This window comes from Bos javanicus, chromosome 22, assembly GCF_032452875.1.
Source record: "Bos javanicus breed banteng chromosome 22, ARS-OSU_banteng_1.0, whole genome shotgun sequence".
Classification (NCBI taxonomy): Eukaryota; Metazoa; Chordata; class Mammalia; order Artiodactyla; family Bovidae; genus Bos; species Bos javanicus.
The window spans coordinates 7,430,834-7,449,115 of NC_083889.1; the positions used below are offsets into that span (position 1 = coordinate 7,430,834).

Genomic DNA, 18,282 nt, shown 5'->3' on the forward strand with positions numbered 1-18,282 from the left:
TCACTCCAGTAATCTTGCCTGGAGAATCCCAAGGGCAGAGGAGCCTGGTGGGCTACAGTCCATGAGTTTGCAAAGAGTCGGACATGACTGAGCCACTAACACTCTCACTTCCCTTTGTCACCAATTTTACCTCCCAAATATTTTTCAAATCAATTGCTCTCTCTCCACTCCCTACTGCCCGTGCCGTCATCTCATTCCTTGGTTACTTCAGCAGCCTCTGAACTCATCTCCTGCATCCAGAAGTGCCCCCAAGGCTCACTCCCTCCCCAAGGGAGAGTCCTAGTAGTGCGTGATCAGAGGTTTCTGTAAAATTTGCAAAGTAACACAATTTAACCACAAAAGGCTAAAACACTCGTCTTTTTCTGCTCCAGTTTTCTTGTCAAGCATGCTCTTAGGTGAAGGGGCTTTAGAGTGGGTATAGGCCTTGATTCAACCAAAGGAGAGTTGAGGTGGGGATTTATTTAATTTGGGTGGAAAATATATTTACCAGCTGCACTATCACTCCCATGAGTAGGCAAACTATTGCTAACAGATTATGCTGACCTGCAACATGACTGTGCTCTAAGGCATCCAGCCCCAGAAATATGTGGGTTGCAGAAGGGAAACAGGGTTTGAAATGTTATGCAGCCAGAACCTGTCTGTAATTTCTTCCAAATATTATCGCTCATGCTTGCAAGAACTTGAAAGACATCTTCCCAATTTGCATGACAATACTAAATAGTCATACAGCACCATCAGTAACAAAATGTGAAGCTTTTCTGTTTTGCTAAACTGTCAATACTGAAAAACAAATTTCTATCAACCACACTCAAGAGCCAATCTCACTAGAGAAGATTACAAACACTGCTGTCATTTGAAGAGACAGACAATAAAACAGCATGAAGCCAAAAGAAGTTAAGGAAAGAAGGATGGCAGAGGTGTTTCAAGCAGTGGATAAATCAAAATATGTTTTTAGGTTTTGTGATGTTTCCAATTATTTTAATCTTTAAAACATTTTAACTTGCAATGATTAAAATGTTTTCATTGGAGTATAATTGACTTACAGTGTTGTGTTAGTTTCTGGTATACACTAAAGTGAATCAGTAATGCTGTTGTTGTTCAGCCACTAAGTCGTGTCTGAGTCTTTGCGACCCCATGGACTGCAGCACACCAGGCTCCTCTGTCCTCCACTATTTCCCAGAGTTTGCTCAAATTATGTCCATTGAGTTGGTGATGCTATCTAACCATCTCATTCTCTGCTGCTTTCTTCTCCTTTTGCCTTAAATCTTTCCCAGCATTAGAGTCTTCTCCAGTGAGTCAGCTCTTCACATCAGGTGGCCAAAGTACTACATCTTCAGCTTTAGCATCAGTCCTACCAATAAGTATCCAGAGTTGACTTCTTTTAGGATTGACTGGTTTGATCTGCTTGCTGTCCAAGGGACTCTCAAGAGTCTTCTCCAGCACCACAATTTGAAAGCATCACTTCTTTGGCGCTCAGCTTTCTTTATGGTTAAACTCTCGTATCCGTGCGTGACTACTAGAAAAACCATAGCTTTGATTATACAGATCTTTGTCAGCAAAGTGATGTCTCTGCTTTTTAATACGCTGTCTATGTTAGTCATAGATTTCCTTCCAAGGAGCAAGTGTCTTTTAATTTCATGGCTGCAGTCACCATCCACAGTGATTTTGTAGCTTAAGAAAATAAAATCTGTCTTGCTTCCATTTTTTCAACTTCTATTTACCATGAAGTGATGGAACCAGATGCCATGATCTTAGTTTTTTGAATGCTGAGTTTCAAGCCAGCTTTTTCACTCTCCTCTTATTCTCATCAAGAGGCTCTTTAGTTCCTCTTTACTTTCTGTCATTACTGATACCATCTGCATATCTGAGGTTTTGGTATTTCTCCTGGCAATCTTGATTCCAGCTTGTGATTCATCCAGCCCAGCATTTCACATGATGTACTCTGCATATACATTAAATAAGCAGAGTGACAATATACAGCCTTGACATACTCCTTTCCCAACTTTGAACTAGTCAGTTGCTCCATGTCTGGTTCTAACTGTTGCTTCTTGACACCTGCATACAGGTTTCTCAGGAGACAGGTAAGGTGGTCTGGTATTCCCACCTCTAAGAATTTTCCACAGTTTGGTGTGATCTACATAGTCAAAGTCTTTGGTGTAGTCAGTGAAACAGAAGTAGAGTTTTTCTGGAACTCCCTTGCAATCTCCATGATCCAATGAATGTTGACAATTTGATTTCTGGTTCCTCTGTCTCTTTGCTCGTACATCTGGGAGTTCTTGGTTCATGAGCTGCTGAAGCTGAGCTTGAAGGATTTTGAGCATCACCTTGCTAGCAATTGTGTGGTAGCTTTAACATTCTAAGGCATTGCCCTTCTTTGGGACTGGAATGAAAACTGACCTTTTCCAGTCCTGTGGCCACTGCTGAGTTTTCCAAATTTGCTGACATATTGAATGCAGCACTTTAACAGCATCATCTTTTAGGATTTGAAATACCTCAGCTGGAATTCCATCACTTCCACTAGCTTTGTTTGTAATAATGCTTCCTAAGGTTCACCCAAACTCACATTCCAGGATATCTGGCTCTAAGAGAGTAACCACAATATAGTGGTTATCCAAGTCATTAAGATCTTTTTTATGTATTCTTCTGTGTATTCTTACCACCTCTTCTTAATTTCTTCTGCTTCTGTTAGGTTCTTATCATTTTTGTCCTTTATTGTACCCATCCTTACATGAAATATTCTCTTGATATCTCTAATTTGCTTGAAGATACCTCTAGTCTTTCCCATTCTGTTGTTTCTCTGTTTCTTTGCATTGCTCATTTAAGAAGGCCTTCTGGTCCCTCCTTGCTCTTCTCTGGAACTCTGCATTCAGTTGGGTGTATCTTTCCCTTTCTCCTTTGCCTTTCCTTGCTCTTCTTTCCTCAGCTATTTGTAAAGCCTCCTCAGACAACCACTTTGCCTTCTTGCATTCTTTTTCTTTGGGATGGTTTTGGTCACTGCCTCCTGTACAGTGTTATGAACCTCCATCCATAGTTCTTTGGGTACTCTATCAGATCTAATCCTTTGAATCTATTTGTCACATCCACTGTATAATCATGAGAGATTTTATTTAGGTCGAATCTGAGTGGCCTAATGGTTTTCCCTACTTTCTTCAATTTAAGCCCAAATTTTGCAATAAGGAGTTTATGATCTGAGCCATAGTCAGCTCCACATCTTGTTTTTGCTGATTGTACTGAGCTTCTCCATCTTTGGCTACAAATAACATAATCGGTCTGATTTCAGTATTGACCATGTGATGATGTCCATGTGTAGAGTCATCTCTTGGGTTGTTGGAAAAGGTTATTTGATATGACCAGCATGTTCTCTTTCCCTTGCCCTGCTTCATTTTGTACTCCAATACCAAACTTGCCTGTTATTCCAAGTATCTTTTGACTTTCTACTTTTGCATTCCAATCCCCTATGATGAGAAGGACATCTTTTTTTAGTGTTAGTTCTAGAAGGTGTTGTACGTCTTCATAGAACCTGTCAACTTCAGCTTCTTTGGCATCAGTGGTTGGGGCTTAGACTTGGATCACAGTGAGGTCGAATGGTTTGCTTTGGAAATGAACTGAGATCATTGGGTCGTTTTTGAGGCTGCATCCAGGTACTGCGTTTTGGACTCTTGTTGACTGTGAGGGCTACTTCATTTCTTCTAAGGGATTCTTGCCCACAGTAGTAGACCTAATGGTCGTCTGAATTAAACTGGCCCGTTCCCGTTCATTTTAGTTCACCGATTCCTAAGATTTCGATGCTCAATCTTGCCATCTCCTGCTTGACCATGTCCGCTTTACCTTGACTCATGAACCCAAATTCCAGGTTCCTATGCAATACTGTTCTTTACAGCATCGGATTTTAGTTTTACCACCAGATACATCCACACCTGAGCATCGTTTTTGCTTTGACCCAGCCGCTTCTTTCTTTCTGGAGCTATTGGTAATTGCCCTCTGCTCTTCCCCGGTAGCATATTGGACACCTTCTGACCCGAGGGACTCGTTTTCCAGTGTTATGTCTTTTTGCCTTTTCATACTGTTCATGGGGTTCTCCAGGTGAGACCCCCGGAGCGGGTTGCCATTTCCTCCTCCAGTGGACCATGTTTTACCAAAACTCTTCACTATGACCTCTCTGTCTTGGGTGGCCCTGCACGGCATGACTCATAGGCTGTGATCTATGAACTGGGATCAGTTATGCATACACATATATCCACTCTTTTTTTTTTTTTTAGATTCTTTTCCCATTGCTGAGTTTTGAGTAGAGTTCCCTGTGCTATACAGCAGGTTCTTATTAGTTGTCTATTTATATATAGCAGTGTGTATACCTTAATCCCAATCTCACAATTTATTCATCCCCTCTTATTCTCTGGTACCCATAAATTTTAATGATTTGTTTTTGCTCATTTAAATACACGTTCGCTTTTCATGCCTCATCCGATACCCTCTCTGAAATGTATATCTATGTCACCTGGCTTTTTCAGTAGCATTCATGTTCCTGATGAAGGAGGAGACAGCATCACCTGTACATTACGGGAAAAGTGTGGCGGTGACGGTTCACACTGGATGGGGAGAAGAGATGAGGGTGGAGACAGAGAAGTGCAGACAGTTAAAGGTCCAGTTGAGGCTGAAAGTACAAATTCCTGTTCCAGCCAGTCGACACTGACACTCACAACCCTCCTGCCTGTTTCCAGGGCCAGAGTGTGACAGCAGAATGGCCCAGGCTGGTATATGGGGCATGGACCCTGAACAGCAGCAGAGAGAGCTATGCAGGGCGACAGTGACTCTAACAGCCAGCAATCATAAGGGCCAGGGAAGGTCAAGAAAATGTGAGGGGCTGCAGGAGTGGGGAAGAGGCAGAAAGCAGCAGCTAAACGTATAGGAGAATAAGAGCGTGAGGTTGTGATGAGGCCAAAGATAAGACGACGTTTCGTGCAAAAAAGCACATGTAAATATCTGTTTTTAAGTTTGATTTGCATTTTTTTTTCTTGTTAGGCATAGAAAAGTTCATTATTTCAGAAAGAAAAGTATTCTAAAAATAAGCCTTTCCAGCAGTACCACTGCAAGGTATATAGCCGAAAGAATGGAAAGCAGGACTTGAACAGATATTTGTGCCCTGATGTTTAATACAGTGTTATTCAAAATAGCCAAAAGAGTGTCACACAATTCGAAGTGTCCATCAAGAGATGAATGAAATGAATAGATAAACTGGTACACAAGTTTTCCCTTCGTATCTGCAGGGTACTGCGACCAGGACTCCTGCAGATGCCAAAATTCCAGGATGTTCAAGAAATTTGAGTATATCTGCATATGTCCTGTGCACATTCTCCCATATACTTTTTCTAATAATTAAAAAAATTTTTGGCTATGCCGTGCGTACTTTTCTCTAGTTGTGAGTGGGGGCTACTGTTCACTGCAGTACACAGGCTTCTCACTGCAGTGGCTTCTCCTGTTGCAGAGCACAGGCTCGAGGGCATGTGGGCTTCAGCAGTTGTGGTAAGTAGGCTCAATAGTTGCCACTCCTAGGCTCTGGAGCACAGGCTCAATGGCTGTGGCACACGAGCTTAGTTGCTCCAAGGTATGAGGGATCTTCCCAAACCGGGGATCATACCTGTGTCTCCTGCTTTGGCAAGTGGATTCTTCACCACTGAGCCACCAGGTCAGCCCTCCCATATACTTTAAATCATCTCTAGGTTACTTATAATACCTAATATAGTGTAAATAGGAGAAGGCAATGACACCCCACTCCAGTACTTTTGCCTGGAAAATCCCATGGACGGAGGAGCCTGGTAGGCTGCAGTCCATGGGGTTGCTAGAGTCGGACACGACTGAGCGACTTCACTTTCACTTTTCACTTTCATGCATTGGAGAAGGCAATGGCACCCCACTCCAGTGTTCTTGCCTGAAGAATCCCAGGGACAGGGAAGCCTGGTGGGCTGCCGTCTATGGGGTCGCACAGAGTCAGACATGACTGAAGCGACTTAGCAGCAGCAGCGGCGGCGGCACAGTGTAAATGCTATGTAAATAGTTGTAAATACAATGTAAATGTCATATAAAAAGTTGGTGCTATGCAACCACCTCAAGTTTTGCTTTATGGAACTTTCTGTTTTTGTTTTTTTTTTCCCCGTAATCTGTGGTTGGTTGAGTCTGCAGATGTGGAACCCACAGATATGGAGCATTGACTGTATATATACCATAAAGTATTATTCACTATAAAGAAGAAATTAAATTCTGACACATGCTATAACATTGCAGAATCTTGAAAACATGCTAAATGAAATAAGTCAATCACAAAAGGAAAATACTGTATGGTTCCACTTCTGTGAAACATCTAGAATATGCAAATTCACAGCGGCAGAAAGTAGACCAGAGCTTCCCAGTGGCTGAAAGGGGGCTGTAATGGGGAGTTATTGCATAACAGCGTTTCTCTCTGGGCGAATGAAAAGATTTCGTGACTAGATAATGGCCATGGTTACACCACGTTATGAATGAAATTTATGCCACTGAACTTTTAACCCCTTAAAAATGATTAAAATGCCAAATTTAATGTTATATATATTTTATCACAATTTAAAAAATTAATGTACAGAATCCATCGAATTGTGTACTTTAAATGGGTGAAGTCCACAGTATGTGATTTATATGTAAAGAAATCTGCTAAAAATAAATAAATAAATCTGAAATGGTTTGTGAGATGAAGCAACAGAAATAAGTCCACAGGCACTATAACATTAATAAAATCCTGGAAATCAGTCAATAATTTAAAAAGGAAAGTACAATGGAATATTCATGTTCAATTTAAGGAGACTAAATAAATTAAATATAGTATATGTGGATGCACGCATTTGTGGTAAAATCACAAAATGTATGTAAGGATAAATACCATTCCCTCTTCCTCCATCTGAGGGGGGAGGGCAAGAAACAGGAGATAGAGCCAGATTTATCTGCATTGTATTATTTTCTTAAACAATTAGAAGCAGAGATTTCATAATAACCTGTGTTATATCTAGGTATTGGGTACATGAGTGTCTGCAACATTATATATTAAAAAAATTTCAAGATGTTATATTTTGAAGACAAATATATATCATAATATTTCTCATGAAGAAATAAAAGACTCCATTTATAATAATATTAGAATTAGGAACACAGAATACTTGAGAATAAACATATTCAGAAATGGACAGGGACTATTTTTTTTAAGAAAACTTTAAAACAAGGACATCAGAGAAGACTTGAATAGACAGAAAACCATTTTCTTGGCTAAGTCTCAATACAGTAAATATCACCCCTAATTTGATGTATAAATTTAATACAAAACTAATTAAAACATCAACAAGTATCTTGAGTTTTTGTTTTGAAGTTGATAGAATAATATGAAAGTTTATAACAGTTGGGGAAATTCTGAAAGACTATAGATGGAAGACTAGGACTTTCCAGTGGCTAAGACTCTGGGCTTCCACTGCAGGGGGTGCCCAGGTTCGACCCTTACTCGGGGAACTAGATCCCACATGCCATAACTAAAGATTCCACATGCTGCAACCAAGACCCGGTGAAGCCACATTAATTTAAAAATTTTTCAATAAGTAAAATAAAAGTTCAAAATAATCTAGATGCCCATCAATTAGAAATGGTTTAAGTAAATGGCAGTAGATCTAAATAGTATAACAGCATGTAGCTGAGTGCATGCTACATGTACAATAGCATGTGATGATCTCATTACAGAGAATGAGATCATTTAGGTTAAGAAGGCTCACTAAACAGAACACCTGATGTCATTCTTGCCCAAAACACCAGTAAAATCTCAGTGAACAGATTTTTGTTTAAGACATAAATACACAGAACTGAAGGACAGGACAGGAGACAACAGTAACAAAATTTTGGAAGCTGGAAAATGGACAAATGAATGGCGAATCAGTAGTAAGAAAGGCAAAGAGAACGGGAGGAAACTAAGAACCAATTCAATTTGGTTCTGAAGAATTACTAAAAGGCTCGAAACTGGCAGCACCAGGTACTTCCGAACCTGGGAGGTACAGGTGCTTAATTAAATAAGGAGCCTGATCCACAGATTTCTTCTTCTCCAAGCTAAGGGTTCTCAAACTCTAGTGCATGTCAGAGTCTCCTCTGACTGTAAAATCCTGGATTGCTGGCTCTACCCACAGAGCTTCTGATTCGGTGGAATTAGAATTTCCATCAAGTTACTAGGTGGCTCTGATGTGCTGGTATTTGAGAAACACTGCTCTTTGTATGCAGTGCCCTCTCCCACCTGGGACTAGAGATTTATTTTCTGGGGAGGAGAAAACATGGTCTTTGGGTTCCTGGTTAACCTGCAGAGTTATGGACATGTGGAGCATTTTAAAAGAGGAGGCTGTGATCATGTACAAAGTAAAAAGTAACTACCGCCACCCCAGCCCTGCGCCAGGGTGCAGAATGCTGGCAGCCAGCAGCTTACTCCAGGCAGAAAATCAGAAGACATCTTTCTTGAAAATCTTAACAGTCAGAGAGGAAACATTTAAAGATACTGATATTTGGTAATTTTATATAATTAAACAAAATTAGGTCAAAAAGGAAAAAAACAACCTCTATAAATAAAAAGACCATTAAAGGAAATAAATGAACCTGTTGGACTAGCAGCATAACCAAAAGTTACCTGTGGTTACAATGAGTGTTGACTGCGACAAGTCTGGCCCTGACTGTAGGGGGATGTGACGGTTTTAACAATATGCCCACAAATTCTCTGATCCTCTTCCCCTCAATAAGTGGAACTTAGGCCCCGTGAAGATGGCCCAGACTTAGTAATTGGCTTCTGGAGGAAAGAATGTGGAAAAGGGATGGAATGTCATTCTTTGTTTAGGTAATTCAAAGACTGCAACTTTGGGAGTTCAGTGATTCAGTGATTCCCTGGGAGTTCAGTGATTCAGTGATTCCCTGGGAGTCCAGTGGTTAAGACTCCATGCTTCCACTGCAGAGGGCATGGGTTCAATCCCTGGTTGAGAAATAAGATCCCATGTGTCATAAATAAATTTAAAAAAATTTTTTTAAGAAGACCACAACTTTCATCTGGAGGTGCCTGCTTTCCCACAGACCTTTCTCTGTGGGGGAAGCCACATTGTGAGCCACCTCATGGAGAGTCCTATGTGGCAAGGAACTTTAGCGACCTGCCCTTAGCTGTGTGAGAGGGACCTTTCAAAGCGGAGCTGCTGGGAATGTAAGTTGTTGCAGCCACTATGTCTCCATGGAGGTTCCTCAAAAAACTAAAGATAGAGCTGCTATATGATCCTGCAATCCCACTCCTAAGAATATATCTGTAATTCAAAAAGACACAGGCACCCCAGTGTTTGTAGCAGCTCTGTTCACAGTAGCCAAGACATGGAAGCAACCTAAATGCCCACTGACAGATGAATGGATAAAGAAGATGTGGTACGGATATACAATGGACTATTACTAAGCCATAAGGAAGCATAAAATTATGCCATTTTGTAGGATGGACCTACAGATTATCATTCTACACGAAATGGAAAGAGAAAGAGAAATGCCATATAATATCACTTATATGTGAGATCTAAAAATTGGTACAGATGAACTAATTTACAAAACAGAAACAGACTCACTGACATAGAAAACAAACTTACGGGGACTTCCCTGGTGGTCTAGCAGTTAGGAATCTGCTGGCCAATGCAGAGGACATGGGTTGGATACCTGGTCCAGGAAGACCCCACATGCCTTGGAGCAACTAAGCTCAGGCGCCACAACCACTGAGCCCACTCTCTAGAGCCAAGAGTCACAACTGCTGAAGCCTGTGCTCCACGACGAGCGAAGCCACCACAGTGAGAAGCCTGCGCACCACAGCGGAGGGCAGTCCCCGCTCGCCACAGCCAGAGAAAGCCTCACGCAGCGAAGAAAGCCCAGGGCAGCCCAAAGTAAATAACACAAGTTAAAAGAAAACAAATTTATGGTTACCAAAGGGGAAAAAAGGCGGGGGAGGGATAAATTAGGAGTTTGGGATTACATATACACATTACTAAGTTATGACCAACCTAGACAGCATATTCAAAAGCAGAGACATTCCTTTGCCAACTAAGGTCCGTCTAGTCAAGGCTATGGTTTTTCCAGTGGTCATGTATGGATGTGAGAGTTGGACTGTGAAGAAGGCTGAGCACCGAAGAATTGATGCTTTTGAACTGTGGTGTTGGAGAAGACTCTTGAGAGTCCCTTGGACTGCGAGGAGATACAACCAGTCCATTCTGAAGGAGATCAGCTCTGGGATTTCTTTGAAGGGAATGATGCTGAAGCTGCAACTCCAGTACTTTGGTCACCTCATGCGAAGAGCTGACTCATTGGAAAAGACTCTGATGCTGGGAGGGATTGGGGGCAGGACGAGAAGGGGATGACAAAGGATGAGATAGCTGGATGGCATCACTGACTTGATGGACGTGAGTCAGGAGTCCAGGAGTTGGTGATGGACAGGGAGGCCTGGCGTGCTGTGATTCATGGGGTCGCAAAGAGTCAGACACGACTGAGCGACTGAACTGAACTGAACTGATATATATATAATAGATAAATAGCACCGGGAACTATGTTCAGTATCCTGTAATAAACCATAATGGAAAAGACTATGTGTATGTATGTATAACTGTACACTTTGTTGTACACGGGAAACTAACATAATATTGTAAATCAACTATACTTCAATTTAAAAAAAAAGAAAGAGAGAAATGGATCCTTTAGCCCCATGCAAGTCTTTAGAGTCTGCTGCTTGGCCAACAGCTTTCACTGCAGCCTCGGGAGAATTCATGAGCTAGAACATACAGCTAAGCCACCCTATATTCTTCACTGTCAGAAACTGTGAGATCATATATATATTTGGCCATGCCACGAAGCTTGTGGGATTCACCAACTAGGGACTGAACCTGGGCCATGACACTGGAAGCCCAGAATCCTAACCAGCAGGTAACCAGGGAACTCCTAACATCTGTTGTTTTAAGCCACTAAGTTTGTGGGTAATTTGTTGCATAGCGATAAACTGGGGAGAAAACAAATCTCTTTTGAAGATTCACATCCACAACTAGCCCACTACTAAAATACACGCCATCCAGAGCATGTAAGTCAGGAGGGATGTAATTGAAGTTAACGTGAGATAAAGTTCTGGTTATAGGAAGGAAGTAAAGATATAGATTAATTTTAAATTATTATAAATTCAAACTGAATGTTAAAGTTTTTTGAAAGCCAGATATAAAGGAGTGCATATTGTATGAACCCATCTATATAAAGTCAAAAAACAAGCACAGCTAACTTGTGGTGATCAAGGTCAGGGGAAAGTAATTAGAAGGAACACGAGAGAAGCTTCTGAGGGGCTGTGTGTTGGTTCCAGGAGTCTGTGTTTTATAAATTCACTGAGCTCTGCATTAAAGAGCTGTGCTTTTCTGGGGAGGGTGGGGTGCGCATACTTCACACTTCATCAGGTAACCCCTAAAGAAACGAAAATACAGACGATAACATCCAAATTAGGATGTGGAGGGGGCGGTGATATAAGAAAACAAAAATAAACAGTTCAAAAGAAAGTAAGAAAGGAAGATGAAACAGAAACGGTAGGCAAGTACATAATTACAAGATGGCTGAAATGAATCGATGTGTATCAAGAATTATAATGAATGATGATGAGCAGGTGCACCAGTTAAAAGACAAAATGTCCAAACGAGATTTTTTAAAAAATCCAGCTATATCCTGTTTACAAAGGATGTATGTTTTTATTTTATTGTTATTGAAGTAAAGTTGATTTACAGTGTTGTGTTAACTTCTGCTGCACAACCAAGTCAGTTATACACTCATACATTATTTTTCATTATGGTTTGTTACAAAGATATTAAATCTCGTTCCCTGTACTCTACAGTAAGAAAGGAAGACCTTGCTGTTTATCCACGCTATGTACAACAGTTTCTCTCTGCTAACCCCACGCTCCCAATCCGTCCCTCTCTCCCTTGGCAGCCGCAAGTCTGTTCTCTATGTCTGTGAGTTTGTTTCTGTTTTGGGACAGAGGTTTTGGGGATGATTTTTAAGAAAGGATATAGAAGGATATCTTTCACAGGTACAAAGATACACCAGGTAAAAGATACACCAGATAAAAGAAGGCAGGTAAGTATATTAGTATCAGACATAACAGATTCTAAGGCAAAAATCATTATCAGAGATAGTTTCCATATGATACAAAAAGATTTAATTCTCAATTTGCATTCTAATAATATGGCCTCAAAAACTGACAGAACTACAAGGAGAAATATATAAACACAACTCTCTCAATAACTAATAGAATAAATTAACAAAAATTAGGAAGGACATAAAAGATATCAATAGCACCATTAATAAGCTTAATCAAATGAACATGTATACAGATCATAGCCAACAGTTATAAAACATGCGGTCTTTTCAAGAATATATGGAGTATTTGTTCATATTGGTATAAGCCAGGCTGTATGAGGAGGTTCAATAAATTTCAAGGGATTGGTATTATACTCAAAACATTCTCTAACCAGAATGCAGCTATGTGAGAAACCATCAGACTAGAAAAATACTTGTGTTTAATATTTTAAAACCTCACTTCTGAACATTTGAAGGGCCAAAGAGAAGTCAAAATAAGCATGTTTAAAAGCAAATAATAATAAATATATTATATATCAAGACTTACGAGATGGAGCCATAGCAGTACTTGAAGGAAAGGTACAGACTTGAGTATTTATATTACAAAAGAACAAAGTCTGGTTTAAAAAGCTAAGCTTCAAATAAAGGAAGGAAACAATAAAGATAGGAACAGAGAGCTTTGAAATGGAGAACAAATGTACAAGACAGAACTTGGGAGTCATCACTCTAAATTCTAGAGATTAAACCCACAATAAAAATTACACGAGCAACATTCTAACCACACATCTGAAAATGCAGATGAAATGAACAAACCCTGAGTAGTTAGGTATTGACTCTACTTTTTAATAGGCTTAAAGTATTTCATAATATTAACGTTAACACTTAGGCATAAATTGAGACTATGTTGAAAACAAAAAAAAAGTTTATACCATTTATAGGCAGAAAACCTTTGTTTTTTAACTTCAAAACGCAGGTGACTGAGCAGAAAAACTGTGGGTTTTTTTTTAAAAGCCACACAGAGACAGGAAACCCCACCTGGGTGCGTTAGATGCTTCAAAAGGTCACAACGCTAGCAGGACTAAGTGTTCAGGTGTCAGGCCAGGAGGAAATAGCAATCACTTGCTCCAAAGCAGAAAAATGAAGCTCTGCTGACAGCTCACACTTGCCCTGTGTTCACGATGCCCATAGATTTTCTCTCCCGCACACTTCAGCTATTTATGTGGACACACATTTATACCTTTAGTATAAATAATAGTAATGGCTAACACTTACTGGACAGCGTATGTGCAAGGGCTATTCCCGAGGCTTTACCTATGTTCTCTCTAATCTTTACAACACAACCGCGTGCTGTGGCCTGACTTGCTGACAGGCTCCCTCTTAACTGGGTGGGGCCAGGACTTGAGGTCAAGTCTAGCTGATGCCTCCATTCATCCATCCTTTTACACACAAAGGCTGCAGGAAGATGTCTACAGAGCATCCTGAGTCCCAGGCAGGCTTGGTCCAAGACCAGCCCCTGGAGCATGTACAAAGCACTCACCTTCTGAATAATATCCCGCAGAGCAAAATACTTCTCAGTGAGGTCCCCGGCCTCGCTCAGGGGGGCATCATAGTCGTAGCTGGTGGGCTGTGGTTGGTAGGGTATGTTGGCTCCTGGAAGACAAAACCATGCCGCTAGTTACTACAGAAGGCCTTCTCCTGTGAGAAGTTCTCATGGATTTGTGGAGGTGGTGAATAAAGAAGCACATTACAGCCAACTGTTAAGTGACACAGAGGTGGCCCTCCAGATGCAAGGTTTCTTCCTGCAGGTGGCCCTCACTAAGCACCTTGGTGTCTACAAAGGACTTTCCCCATTTACTCTCTCAGCAACCCCAGCAGATATCCCTGCACTGGATCCGCAGGGCATCTGAAGCTCCCAACAAAGCCCCCAGACATCTCACAGCCAGCAGTGGCCAGGCCTATGGCACGACTCACACGTCCGAATGTTAACCTTGCAGCTGTGATCTTGTTTATGACCTCCTCTGTGGCTAAAAAACAGGTCCATGGTAGACACACAGGTTTCTGGGCCCAGGATCAGCAGCAAAGCACTAAGGGGTTATCAGACCAAGTAAACTCAGAGAATTTTATCATGATTTTTCCTACCCCCAAAAAAGACCATGGAGGGACTTCCTGATGGTCCAGTGGTTAAGACTCTGCTTCCACTGCAGGGGGCGAGGGTTCAATCCCTGGTCAGGGAACTAAGATCCCACATGCCAAGTAGTGTGGCCAAAAAAAAAAAAAAAAAAGACCATATGGGAAATATAGGAATGGTGTATTTGCTTTGGAAAAAAACTGTGGCAGTTCCTCTAACTCTAAAAATAGAGTTAGTTACCATGTGAACCAGCAATTCCAATCCTAGGTGTGCAGTCAGAAGAACTGAAACAGAGACTCAAACAAATACTTCCACGTCAATGTGCATAGCAACATTATTCATAATGGCCAAAAGAGGTGAGACAACCCACATGTCCATCACTGATGAATGGAGAAACTGAATGTAGTATATCTGCATAATAGAGTATTATTTCTCTATAAGAAAGAATGAAGTGCTGACACCCACTATAATATGGATGAACCTTGAGAAGATTATGCTGAATGAAAGAAATTAGACACAAAAGACCATATATTGTGTGGTTCTACTTGTACTAAGTGTCCAGAACAGACAAAGAGTGGTGGCCAAGAGCTGGGAGAAGGGCAGTGGGGCATTTCTTGGGTATGAGGTTTCTTTGGGGGGTAATGAAAATGTTTTGGAATTAGATGGTGGTAATGGCTGCACAAGTTTGTGCTAAACTAAATACCACTAGATCATATATTTTAAAAATCATCAGCTTTAGGGTATGTGAATTATGCCTCAACAAAATGTTTTTTAAAAAAGAAAGAGAAAAAAGACCAGAATATATGAACAAGTAAGTTATAGCCAGAGACTACGACTTGCCCAGTTAGCTTGATTTTAAACAATAGTTTCTAAATGCACAACCTACAGCCCTTAACGTTTTTTTAAAGAAAAATGATTTTGTAGGAATTCTCTGGCAGTCCAGTGGTTAAGACTCCATGCTTCCAATGCACGGGATATGTGTTTGATCCCTGGTCAAGGAACTAAGATCTCACATGCCATAAAGTGTGACCAAATAAAAGAAAAATGATTTTTTGACCTACTGTATAGCCAGAGACTCGATATCTTATAGTAACATATTAGGGAAAAGAATCTGAAAAAGAAATATATATCTGTATCTACATCTATCTATCTATCTATATATCTGAATCACTTTGCTGTATACCTGGAATACACTGTAAAGCAACTATACTTCAATAAAATTAAGAAAATAAAGAAAACCTAGAAAAACTCAAATTTACATAGGGAAAAAAATTCCACTTCTATGATTCTTACACATTTGTAAATTAAATTGAAATGTTGAAGTAAATTGTAGAAAGTAACTTTTGAACATCTAAAACAAGTATAGAAGGGTAATTCAGAAGCAGCCTAATGCTACTCATTCATATAACACTGATTATTTCATGACACCTGCATACTCAATTTTAAAAAATTATTCTCAATAGAAAAGTAAATTCAACATTTCTCTCTTCCTAATAAATAAACGATGAAAGTGATTTTTTAATATTATATAGGCAATCTTACATATTAGAAAATTTAGGAGAAGACAAACCAAGACAGAAGAATCACCAATGGCCATGGTATGGACAAAATCAAGCACCAGAAACATTCTACCATTAGATTCTACAAACAAATGTTAAATCGCTCTTACCATTCCAATAGGCAAAATTGGTGCCACCTATAAACATGTACCTACAAGGAAACAAGAGAACAGATGAGCCCACAGCTCATCATGAGCCCACAGCTTCACCATGAGCCCACAGCTTCATCATGAGCCCACAGCTACAGAGGACTCCCTTCCCTCCAAAAATTAACACTCACATGTTTACATTTGCCCCGAGAGCAAGCATATCATGAAGGGTGAAAGCCACTGCTTTGGAGCTGACTGTGGAATGACGCTGGCCCCAGTGATCTAACCATCCGGTGTAGAATTCAGAATTGACCTAAAAAGAAAGGGATATGGAGCTTAGGACAGACTTAAACCTTCACGTGCTGGGCTTCCCAGTAACTACTGCCCTAGGTTATCCACTGAAGAACAGGAAGAGGGGGCAGCTGACATTCACTGCTTTGCTGGGAACTGGGGGACCAATGAGGACATTTCATAATAGCATTGCCTAAGCTCAGGTCTCAGGTGTGGACAAAGCAGGTGTTCCTGAAAAGCTGTACCTGCATCAAAATCTTATTAACCAATCCCCAGTTTGAATACAGGAGGAAAGTTTGTTGGGCAAAAGAGTCAGATGACAAAATATGTTTATGAAATCATTAGCACCAAATTCACCCTTTGTGTGAATCCAGATTTTCAGATCTCTGGTTGACTTATTTTAATTGAAGAATAGTTGATTTACAATGTTGTGCCAATCTCTGCTGTACAGCAAAGTGACATACAGACGTTCTTTAGATCTCAGACTGACTTAATGTGTTGTAGAAATATTGTCCAAATATTCTAGCGCTTGGTGTTTCTGTTGGGCATGACCCTGCCACGCCCTTGTCTACAGAAGAAAAGAGAAATCTGGGTGTGTTCTGGGGACTTCTTGTCTCAGGCTGCAGGAAACAGCTCCACTCAGTGTCTGTGAACATGGGTTCTGCATGACTCAGGAAGCAGAGGCCAGGTTCAGAAAAGGCTGCTTTGTACAAAGGTGGGTGCACAGGCAGGGCAGCCTGACCTGCTGCGGGGAAGACACCCCTTACGTGGGGCCAAGTAACAACAACAACTGCGGGGGGAAGGGAAGCGGAGAGAGGGACACATTCGTTGATGGGCTGAGCATCCCTGCCAGGACCTCATTGCCGTCTCTGCCTCCCAGCCGTCTACGGAGATGCCACAGAGCCCTGCAACTCCCAGAGCGGTCAGCAACCCTACATCCCCACATCTCCTGGCTGCTTGTCAGAAACTCTGTGCCCCTTCCCCAGACCCAGTAAATCAGTGTCTGCATTTTCACAAGACTCCTATGTGATTTCTAAGTAGATTGAAGGCAGAGCAGCTCTGTCACAAAGAGCTCTCAAGAAACACAGACCTGAGCTCAGATCCTGGCCCTGCCACTCACCAGCTATACAGGCATGGGCAAGTGACATAGTCTGAGTCTCACCGAAAAGAACGAGCTCTCATAACACCACTTATGAGAGCTGCCACGAGGACTAAAGGTCCTAAAGCTATGCCAGGGTGCAGAGCCTGGGACTTCCCTGGTGGCCCAATGGTTAAGAATCCGCCTTGCAATCCAGGGGATGTGGGTTTGATCCCTGGTAGGAGAACTAGGATCCATTCTGGAGGGGGCAGAATGGGGACCATGGTGAACATCCCGCCTCATTAAGCTCTGCTTTTTTTTTTTGCATTAAAAAAAAATCAATTGTATTTCTTTTTCTTTCTTTCTTTAATGATTTGGCTGCACTGGGTCTTCACTGCGGCGAGCAGGCTTCTCTAGTTGCAGCACATGGGCTTAGTCCCCCGTCCAGTGCAGAGCCTTAGTCTTGAGCAGTAGTACTGCTTCAGCTGTTGCCCGTGCATCCAGAAGGTGGTCTCTACAGCCCCATCAGTTCTGACCCCAGACCCAGAAACCAAGAATCCACTCCCACGCTTCACAGCACCTCATCACTCTCCCCCAAGAGCAGAAAAGAAGTCTGTACAACCAAGTGGTCTCCCCATGCCTCACCCCTGACTCTTACCAGGGGTCCTGTGGGTTCAAATTTCCTCTGGAGCATGAAAGCAGCGGTGAGGTTGGTACCTGAACGAGAAAGAGGAGAGAGGTCAGCCGTGGGAGTGACAAGTTCAAGAAAAAAGATTCCTTTGGAGACTTCCCAAAGGAAGTGGGTCCAGTAGTTAAGAATCGGCCTTGCAGGGACTTCCACCTGCCGATGCAGGGGACATGGGTTTGACCCCTCTTTGGGGAACTAAGATCCCACGTGCAGAAGAGCAGCTGAGCCCATGCACACCACAGAGAATCTGTGCTCCACAACGAAAGATCCTGAGTGCTGCAGCTAAGACC

At 41.5% G+C, this 18,282-nt stretch overlaps 1 protein-coding gene across 1 annotated transcript in view; it reads right to left on the bottom strand.

Annotated features, from left to right (window-relative positions):
• Window positions 1-18,282, bottom strand: part of GLB1 (galactosidase beta 1) — a 104,156-nt gene that overhangs the window by 42,010 nt on the left and 43,864 nt on the right. The window contains exons 7-10 of the mRNA XM_061395756.1: window positions 17,963-18,021; window positions 16,127-16,248; window positions 15,957-15,997; window positions 13,697-13,809 (exon numbers count right to left, since the gene is read on the bottom strand). Of these exons, the coding sequence (XP_061251740.1) occupies window positions 13,697-13,809; window positions 15,957-15,997; window positions 16,127-16,248; window positions 17,963-18,021 (335 nt within the window). The remainder of the gene's footprint in view (window positions 1-13,696; window positions 13,810-15,956; window positions 15,998-16,126; window positions 16,249-17,962; window positions 18,022-18,282) is intronic.